At 42.6% G+C, this 10,283-nt stretch overlaps 2 protein-coding genes across 4 annotated transcripts; both read left to right on the top strand.

Annotated features, from left to right (window-relative positions):
* The first annotated feature begins 335 nt into the window (after positions 1 to 335).
* Positions 336 to 5,715, top strand: PyK (Pyruvate kinase). 3 transcript variants are annotated; one of them, XM_017233284.3, is made up of 4 exons: positions 336 to 495; positions 3,789 to 5,178; positions 5,235 to 5,391; positions 5,449 to 5,715. In XM_017233284.3, the coding sequence occupies exons 2-4, from the start codon at positions 3,810 to 3,812 to the stop codon at positions 5,459 to 5,461; spliced, it is 1,539 nt and encodes a 512-aa protein (XP_017088773.1). In that variant the 5' UTR covers positions 336 to 495; positions 3,789 to 3,809; the 3' UTR covers positions 5,462 to 5,715. The 3 variants fall into 3 exon arrangements, with proteins under 3 accessions (XP_017088773.1, XP_017088772.1, XP_017088771.1); XM_017233282.3 differs by lacking the exon at positions 336 to 495 and adding an exon at positions 2,195 to 2,420; XM_017233283.3 differs by lacking the exons at positions 336 to 495; positions 5,449 to 5,715 and adding an exon at positions 2,193 to 2,420 and having other exon boundaries at positions 5,235 to 5,395.
* Positions 5,716 to 7,493: 1,778 nt separating this feature from the next.
* LOC108119723 (pyruvate kinase) lies at positions 7,494 to 10,278 on the top strand. Its single transcript, XM_017233028.3, has 2 exons — positions 7,494 to 7,688; positions 7,750 to 10,278. The coding sequence occupies exon 2, from the start codon at positions 7,786 to 7,788 to the stop codon at positions 10,042 to 10,044; it is 2,259 nt and encodes a 752-aa protein (XP_017088517.2). The 5' UTR covers positions 7,494 to 7,688; positions 7,750 to 7,785; the 3' UTR covers positions 10,045 to 10,278.
* The last annotated feature ends 5 nt before the right edge of the window (positions 10,279 to 10,283 follow it).

Genomic DNA, 10,283 nt, shown 5'->3' with positions numbered 1-10,283 from the left:
AAACTAAATAAAAAGACCGTTGCGTTGGAGACTTGATTGGAGCAATATCGATTCTTTCGATGCATTTACAAATTATCGATAAAAAAAACCATTTTCTTATTTTTAAAATAAATTCTTTAATAGGTTCGTTCCTCTAATTGACAATTTTAGCAGTAAAAGTTTTTATGTATTCGCATTTTTGAGAGTTTTAGAATAGATCAAGTGGTGCTCTATTCAGTGTGACCAGATGGAAAACCGCGAAATACTAAACGAGCTTTTTTTTGTCTCAAGTTAATACCGAAAATATCGCGCGCCATAAGTTTGTATATATTCCTACATATTTCCATATCACATATATAAAGACCCAACTTGCTCCAATCGCAAGTCAGATCGCTCGCCGGACGGATTCTAGTTGGAGAACCCGCGTTACCTGTGCATTTAAATTGATTTTAATTAATTCCAAAACAGGAAGAGCACTACTCCCTGCGATTTCATCGTCTTTATTTCCTCAAAAAGGTAAATATAGTTAAAAACTTTGTGAATTCAACCGAATCGTACTATATGGGGATGGAAATTTCGCAAATTGCGGCGTTTGGGGCCATACGAGTTTTTGTTGTTCTGCTAATGATGATGCAAGCAATTTCTCCACATTATGTAGAATTGACTTTGCCGCCTCACAAACACAATTGAAAGTTCAATTCACACAGATTTGAACGCTCTAAAAAGCGTCTTGTTAGCGGAATGTGTAAAGGTGAAATAGAAGTCATTCCATACGGCGCTCAACGCAAGAGCCCAACCAGCACACCCTCTATAAAACACGCCATCGGCAACTGCAATAATAATCACTAAACTGTCTCAATTGTTGTAAATCCGGACAGCCTTATCGAAATTTTTTGAAATGCCCTGTGACGCTATGACTGATGAGTAATTGGCTCAGCTTTGTCTGCTCTACTTTAAATACTTTCATCCAGCAAGGCTTTATTGCTAATTTCGTATTTCTACTGATAGGAGTTTTATTGTATTCGACATGGTGTTTAATTGTAACGGTGCTAACGTCCTTTCGAGGACAAGTTCAAGGGCAAATTGCATACATATCTACATACATATGTGGTTAACTTTATGAGCTGGAAAAGCGCTTTCACTTTTACTTTCCACTCAGAACTCTCAACATTTCTCTCATGAGTTTCCCGGCGAAAGCTGCAAAAAAAAGCTCCACGCCATTTGCGCGTGAGAGAATCGAACGATAAAAAAAAGCACCCCCAACTGAGGAATATACCAATACATAATCAAATCGAATGCTCACGCACTTGCATAATGGGCGTGCGAGTGGGATGGGAAATTTTTTTGTGGAGCACATTAATTTGTCAAGGTCAGTTGGCGCTTTTTTTCTTGGTTTGGCGCCGGCTGATAAGCGACATCGCTATGTGGAACAGAACAGCTGCTGATCAGTTTTTTGTTTACACTTACGCACACATGCAATCATCACGTGCATAGTTAATATATATGTATGTATATAAATTTAAAAAAAAATTTAGAAGCACTCAAAGATTCGTTGAACTCTTGGCTTTGCCGGCTGCCGGCTAGAAACAAGCTTTGCGCCAGGTAACTCCGCTTCAGCTTCGTGCTCCTCTTTGGATAAACTTTTTTTTTGTTACCCTCCATTAAAAGGATAGGGTAGGTATAGGGATCATATCATATCAATTACTAATTTTCTAATTACTCATTATTAAGTTTAATGTATTTATTTTAAAAAAAGATTAAATAAATGGATCATTGTCAAAGTCAAGTTGGTGATTGTACAATGGTAATATTCCATATGCAAGGATGAATAATCATATGAATATTTTGTAGAACATTTTTTTTTTTAAATAATACCAACTATGACGCTAAGAAAAACCCATTATGTTTGATGATTCAAAGGATCTATATAAATATTCCCACCTTGTCATATTTATAATTTTAATAGCCCAATAATCAAAAAAGGATTGGGTGTGTAACGGTCGAGCATACCTTTTTTAATCGTTTTCAAACGGGAGTCGATAAAGTTGGCTCATAGGGGTGGCCTGTTGCTTTTGTCTCTGGTCTGGTCTCATCGCCGACACTCTCTCGCGGCTCTTGCGCCTTCGGTTCTTTGGGGTTCGTGGGTTCTAAACGCTTTTGTTTCTCGTGAAATTTTCCGCTGGCCAAAATCTGTGCGGCATTCGAAAAGTTTGCCTCGTCCTCGCCGCGTCGGTTGGTCGGTGACTCGGTTCTGTAATATTTAGCCAAAATATCGAAATCTGATTTCCTGCCGGATTTTGTGTTTTGTGCGTGTTGTGTGTGGTGCCGGAGGTTATATTCATCCCGATTCCAAGTTCGTTTTTCGCTGCATTAGCACTGCCCGATCTCTAGGCAACAAAATGGTGAACGTAACCATCTACGACCAAGCGCCCCAGCTGAAGGTACGCCCCTGGCCTTTCACCACCACAATGTCACGGGAGTTACCCATTTTCCTGGTCCATAAAGATATACATAATCAGTTGGCTGCTCGCGTTATCCGATAAATTAGTACAAATATCCGTAGATAGCCCAGAAGAGTTATTAAGGGGGAAAAATAAAAAATTATGCAACTGGGCCGAGCTGCGCTGCAGCTGTGAAAATTCTCGGTCGGCGGAACTGACCTTCGGCGGTGCAGCGACGTCGATTCAAAAGTTTTCTTCCGCATGGCACTTTCCCTCTCTCAGGGTCTCTTCCTCGCTCTCTTTGTTCTTTTATTCTCGGCCGGGACCACCCACCGCCCACAGGCCTCTCTTCAAGCACGCACATTGTTGGTGTCTATGGATTTTGTTTATAAATGTAGCTTTTTGATAAAACAATAATAGTTTTATGATAGTTGATAGTAAAAGTTGTATCATAAATTGGACAGTAGCCAAAAAAGGAAACAAATCTGATGATATATTAAAATATGTGATATAATTACCACTTAATTCCTAACATTTCTTCAAGTGCAAGCTCGTGCCTGGTTAATTTTTTACGGCTTTGTCAATCCTATTTTAAGATTCGTGCTAAATTGCCGCCTAATTTAGTCGATAAATTCATTATCGACCCGTTTCCCCCAAAAACCTAGCAGACGCCCCACCATATTTTGGCTTTTCAATGGAGAAGGCTTACGTTTTTCTTCCTTATAGTTTTATGATAGTTTGTTAGATTGTGAAATCAAAATTGTTTACTTCATTTAGTTGTTTCCATGGAGAGCTAAATAGTTATGACTATTACTAGTCACATGTTGGAAAAGTTATGAAGACCTTAAGGCTTAAGGTCTTGTCATTATTGCAAGTATGACTTTTTCGGAATGATTTATTAAATTGGATTTTCAATTATTCAAACTTTCGCACTTGAATTAAGATGACAAACCTATAAAACAGACAATGATGTACCTATCTTAACTCTTCTTCTAAAATTTTGACTAAGGATAACTTAAATGGGCTTACTTTTTTAATTAGGAACCAAATTTAATTAGGAACTTTTCCCAAAATGTATACTGAGTTTTCCATAGAATAAACACCATTTACAATTCCTACAAAGCCACTCAAATTTCACAAATAAACAAACATTTTTTGTTTGGTTTTGTCTATATTTTTTAATAACACTTTCCGTCCCAAATTACTAAACAAATATGTTTTTTATTCGCCCGACAATTAGGTTCGGTTTCAATCATAAACAAATCAACCGAAAAGCTCGTTACACATCAGGCTCCGATGATGTCTGTTTCTTGCAATTCAATTATAATAAACAATATTGATTTTTTTTTAATTTTCATTCTATAATAGCCCAACGAAGTACCGCAAAACATGGCCGCTGGAGCTGATAGCCAACTGGAGCACATGTGCCGCCTGCAGTTCGACTCGCCGGTTCCCCATGTTCGCTTGTCCGGAATCGTGTGCACCATCGGACCTGCCTCGCGCAGCGTCGAGATGCTGGAGAAGATGATGGCCACCGGCATGAACATTGCCCGTATGAACTTCTCTCACGGCTCCCACGAATACCATGCCGAGACTGTGGCTAATGTCCGTCAGGCCGTGAAGAACTACTCCGCCAAGCTGGGCTACGAGCACCCCGTGGCCATTGCTCTTGATACCAAGGGTCCCGAGATCCGTACCGGTCTGATCGGAGGAAGCGGCACCGCCGAGATCGAGCTGAAGAAGGGCGAGACCATCAAGCTGTCCACCAACAAGGACTTCCTGGAGAAGGGCTCCCTTGAGGTGGTCTATGTGGACTATGAGAACATCGTTAACGTGGTGAAGCCAGGCAACCGCGTCTTCGTCGACGACGGCTTGATTTCTTTGGTGGTCAAGGAGGTGACCAAGGATACTGTCACCTGCGAGGTCGAGAACGGCGGCTCTCTGGGCTCCCGCAAGGGTGTCAACTTGCCCGGCGTGCCTGTAGATCTGCCAGCCGTCTCTGAGAAGGACAAGAGCGATCTTCAGTTCGGTGTGGAGCAGGATGTGGACATGATCTTTGCTTCGTTCATTCGCAACGCCGCCGCTCTGACCGAAATCCGCAAGGTTCTTGGCGAGAAGGGCAAGAACATCAAGATTATTTCCAAGATCGAGAACCAGCAGGGCATGCACAACCTGGATGAGATCATTGAGGCTGGTGATGGTATTATGGTGGCCCGTGGCGATCTCGGTATTGAGATCCCTGCTGAGAAGGTCTTCCTGGCCCAGAAGGCCATGATTGCCCGTTGCAACAAGGCCGGAAAGCCCGTCATCTGCGCCACCCAAATGTTGGAGTCCATGGTGAAGAAGCCCCGCCCAACTCGCGCTGAGATCTCCGATGTGGCCAACGCTGTGCTTGATGGCGCCGATTGCGTCATGTTGTCTGGTGAGACCGCCAAGGGCGAGTACCCGCTAGAGTGCGTCCTGACAATGGCCAAGACCTGCAAGGAGGCTGAGGCTGCTTTGTGGCACCAGAACCTGTTCAACGATCTGGTCCGTGGAGCAACCACTTTGGATGCTGCCCATGCTGCTGCTATTGCTGCTGTGGAGGCTGCCACCAAGGCTAAGGCCGCTGCCATCGTGGTGATCACCACCAGCGGCAAGTCGGCCTTCCAGGTCAGCAAGTACCGCCCACGCTGCCCCATCATCGCGGTGACCCGCTTCCCGCAGACTGCCCGTCAGGCCCATCTCTACCGCGGCCTGGTGCCCCTCATCTACAAGGGTAAGTGTGTTATTATTGGTTCTATAGGATAGCTCTAAAAAGAATTCTGCTTGCAGAGCCTGCTCTCAGCGACTGGCTGAAGGATGTGGATGTGCGTGTCCAGTTCGGTCTGCAGGTCGGCAAGAAGAACGGATTCATCAAGACCGGCGACTCCGTGGTCGTTGTCACCGGCTGGAAACAGGGCTCCGGATTTACCAACACCATCCGCATTGTGTAAGTTTTTGAAATTTTAATAGTTTGAAATATCTTTTGACTCATCTTTTTTTTTAGCCCCGTCGAATAAACCTTTGGCGCTCAGGATGTACCTTGATGCATCGCATCGGCTGCGGTCATCACGTTAAAGATTAATATTAATAACCAAGCTAATTTATTAATAACACAATATTTGGAATATTGGAAACTGCATGAGGATGCTAGAACCGCTGTCAAGACGCCGAAAGCCGTCTTTGGCCCAAACAGACACACAAATATAATGTATCATTGTTGAATAATATAGTTTTTTCAAAAAGAAATAAATTCGATATATGTATGTATTAATGGAAACTGAGTTCATATTTTAATAAAGATGGAATCAATATAAACAAGAAAGGAAAGCTAACTTCGGGCGGAGACGACAGTGATGGCTATATCTTCCCCAATATTGATCCGATTCTAAACGATTTCTGGATCGAATCGCCGTCATTTTGCATCAAAACCTTGAAACAAAATATTTTTTTAGATTTTTTGTCCATTTTACGTGATGAGATCCCTTGAAATTGGGTTTTCCCCTATAGGATCCAAAGTGATGGCTATATCTTCTCCAATTCTCATCCGATTCTCAAGCGGAGTACATTGAACGATTTGTGGATAGATTCTTTACAAATCTGCATCAAAATCCAGGAACAAAATATTTTTTAGATTTTTAGTAAATTTTTCTGGGTAGCCCCCTTTGAAAATGGGGGAATTGCATGAGAGGACAATATGGCCCACGCCGTAAGCCATATCTTTGGCAATAGTTGTCGGATTCTTGAGCGGAATACCTTAAACGATTTGTGGATAGATTCTTCACAAATCTGCATCAAAATCCAGGAACAAAATATTTTTTAGATTTTAAGTCAATTTTTCTGGGTAGCCCCCTTTGAAAATGGGGGAAATGCATGAGAGGACAATATGGCCCACGCCGTAAGCCATATCTTTGGCAATAGTTGTCGGATTCTATAGCGGAATACCTTAAACAATTTGTGGATAGATTCTTCACAAATCTGCATTAAAATACAGGAACAAAATATTTTTTAGATTTTTAGTCAATTTTTCTGGGTAGCCCCCTTTGAAAATGGGGGAAATGCATGAGAGGACAATATGGCCCACGCCGTAAGCCATATCTTTGGCAATAGTTGTCGGATTCTTTAGCGGAATACCTTAAACAATTTGTGGATAGATTCTTCACAAATCTGCATTAAAATACAGGAACAAAATATTTTTTAGATTTTTAGTCAATTTTTCTGGGTAGCCCCCTTTGAAAATGGGGGAAATGCATGAGAGGACAATATGGCCCACGCCGTAAGCCATATCTTTGGCAATAGTTGTCGGATTCTTGAGCGGAATACCTTAAACGATTTGTGGATAGATTCTTCACAAATCTGCATCAAAATCCAGGAACAAAATATTTTTTAGATTTTAAGTCAATTTTTCTGGGTAGCCCCCTTTGAAAATGGGGGAAATGCATGAGAGGACAATATGGCCCACGCCGTAAGCCATATCTTTGGCAATAGTTGTCGGATTCTAACCTATGAGAATCGAGGAGAAGAGCACTTCTTTTTAATTAATTTTTAAAAAATGTATTAAATAGTTTCCAAATTAAAGCATCTTCTGGAATGCTATCATACTCAAAAAAAGGATACAATTTTATCCTTCATTACTGTTTGTCTTCTAGGTGCTCAAATAATTAGGCAATGGAAATATGAGTGTTTACATTTTATGATTTATAATTTATAAACATAGTTAAACAAAGTTATGGTATTTTCGATCAATCACTTATATGGCAGTTATAGCATATAGTCGACCGATCCCGGTCGTTCCTACTTCTACACTGAGTTTAAAAGAAATAAGGTTGTGTTCAAATTGTGGACTCTATACTTTTAATACTGAGAGAAAACTACTTTTAAAACTTTGTAGGGTCGGAGATGTAATACTTAATATTACGGATTAATATAATACCCTCTACAAGAGGGTATAACAAGAGGTCCTCTTTTGGTAATGGAATCAGTTCATATTAGAACGGGTTTATCCTGTGTTTTCTATTGTTATTTTCCAGTTCTGTCATTCAAATTTTAACTATGAACCTGGAAAAATTGAAACTTTAACTGCCAGTACACACTTTTTTTTTTTTTTATTTGGCTCTTTCGAATCTAAATTCTTTCAAAATTCGCCAATACGTCAGAATCGCTTGTCGGAGGGCAACCATTCGCGTTGTCCCCCACAAGCACACTCCTTTTTTAGTCACAAGCTATCGTCCCTACGGAGACAATAAGGTGAGTCCTTTTTTCTTTGAAAATTAAGCTAATTTAGCTAACAGTTTTTAACGCCTCTTAGTGTCCTAAGGATGGATCCGGGGCTGCAAAGTTCAAGATGGATCGCGGGCCCTTTTTCTCTCAGTTGGACTACCGGTCCCGAATACAGTTTAATACACCCGCCCTGAGTAAAAACCTGACTGGGATCATCTGCACCATTGGTCCCTCTTCCGAAAAGCCGGAAGTTTTGCTAAAGCTCATCCAGGCGGGAATGCGAGTGGTGCGGTTGAATTTTTCGCATGGCTCCCACGAGCTCCACTGCAGAGTCATTCAGGCGGCGCGCAAGGCAATGGAGATGTATGTGCAGGAGACGGGCATTCCAACGACGGTGGCCATAGCACTCGATACCAGCGGTCCAGAGATCCGGACGGGTCAGCTAGCTGACGGCAGTCCCACCTCAGTGGTCCTCCTGAAAAGGGGTGATAAGGTCACTCTCACAACGAACAAATCTGTGGAGAATCAATGTACAAAGGAGAAGATCTATGTGGACTACAAAAGCCTTCCCAGCGTTGTCAAGCCTGGGAGACGCATCTTTGTTGATGATGGCTTGATTGGACTGCGAGTTGAGAGTGCAACTAACGACGAGGTCGCCTGCACCGTGCTGAACGACGCCAATCTAGGCTCCCACAAAGGCGTCAATCTTCCGGGAACTGAAGTGCCAGACTTGCCAGCTGTTACAGAGAGGGACAAAAAGGACCTTAAGTTCGGTGTTGAGCAAAAGGTGGACATGATCTTTGCGTCGTTTATCCGCGATGCCAATGCCGTGTCCGAGATTCGTCAGACTCTGGGACCGAAAGGTGAAGGCATAAAGATCATATCCAAGATCGAAAGCCAGGAGGGAGTGAACAACATAGACGAAATCATCAAGGCATCCGATGGCATTATGGTGGCCCGAGGCGACATGGGAATCGAACTGTACACAGAGGACGTGCCTCTGGCCCAGAAATGTATAATCGCCAAGTGCAATATGGCCGGTAAGCCGGTGATTTGTGCCACCCAGATGCTGGAATCCATGTTATCGAATCCGCGTCCCACCCGGGCGGAGGCATCGGACGTCGCCAACGCAATTTTCGACGGCGCCGATACGGTAATGTTGTCTGGCGAGACGGCAAAAGGAAAGTACCCGGTGGAAGCCGTCGAATGTATGGCCAGGATCTGCGCCAAAACAGAGGCGGTTCTGTGGTACGAGAAGATGCAGGACAACCTCAAACATGTGATCCGGGACACCGCCGCGGATCAGATTTCGGCAGTTACCACGGCGATTGTGGAGGCTGCCATGGTGAGCCAGGCAAAGATCATTGTTGTAGCTTGCCCGTGCGGCATGGTGGGGCAGATGATCAGCCAGATGCGACCGATGTGCCCCATTGTAGCTCTTACGGGCTCTCACATAGAAGGCGCCCAGTCGATGGTTTATCGAGGCATTTATCCTTTGCTGATCGAAGAAATGGCTTTAGGTTGCCTGGATTTTCGACGCGTTGTCCGCACGGGTCTTAAGATAGTGGCCAGAATGCACATTCTGGAGCCAGGACAGAAAGCGTGCGCTGTGCTGGTGAACGCCATGTCAGCGAATAACATCAGTTTCCGGCTATTCACGATAAAACAGCCCTCCGAAAAGGAGATGCAGCAAAGAGACCGTTGCCGAAAGTTGGCCCTTGCGAAAAAATGCAAAAGAAAACCGCCGTGTAAAGTTTTCAAGGAGAAGGATAATAATACCAAGAACAAATGCAAATCAGAAGCGGATAATTGCAAAAAGCTTTTAGAGGAGCAGAAAGAAAATTCTCAAGATAAAAGGTGTAAGGCTTTGGAGCAACTTGAAAAATGCAAGCAGTTATCTCAAAAGGATAAGTGCCAACCGGAAGTCAAATTTGATTGCTGTCAAGAACAACAAGAGGATAAATGTGTATCGGCTCAAGCGTTGGAGGAAAAAAAGAAGCAGCGCGAGATGGAGATAAAGCTAATTCAAGAGGCTATTGCACAATTAGAGGCTTCCGAAAAAGCCAAGCAATGTGAGCAGGCAAAAAAGGATCAACAAGACCTAGAAAATTGCAAAAAACTGGCTGAGAAAGACAAAAAAGAGGAAGAGGATATAAAATGTAAGCAAAAGCAAAAGGAAAGGAAAAGAGCCAAAATGGCTAAGAAATGGAAGAGGCTTTCAGCCAAAAGACAAAAGAAGAGACAAGCTGAGCTTTGCAAGCAGATGGCGGATGAGTTGAAAAGAAAGGAGGCTGAAGCTACCGACAAGATCATGAAAGCCGTTTGCAAGAAATTGGCCGAAATGCAAAAGAATCCGAACAAAGACAATCCAAACAAAAAATAGATATGGCTAATAGCGGAACTTTTATTCATGGTTTTTCTAGAATCTAGATGGACTAATTCTAGGATAGCACACCTGGCGGGCTTTTGATGGCGATTTTGAAAGGGGTGTTATGAATCTTCACCGATCTGGTTTAAAATTTGTATTAATTATAAGTATAGAAAGTCTGTCAAATCAAATCTCTGGTTATAAAATCTAGCCAATTCTACCAATAAAATTTTCCAGAATTTAAAATTATTTGA

Source organism: Drosophila bipectinata, chromosome 3R (genome assembly GCF_030179905.1).
Source record: "Drosophila bipectinata strain 14024-0381.07 chromosome 3R, DbipHiC1v2, whole genome shotgun sequence".
NCBI lineage: Eukaryota > Metazoa > Arthropoda > Insecta > Diptera > Drosophilidae > Drosophila > Drosophila bipectinata.
This window is presented reverse-complemented; position numbering and strand designations above follow the sequence as displayed.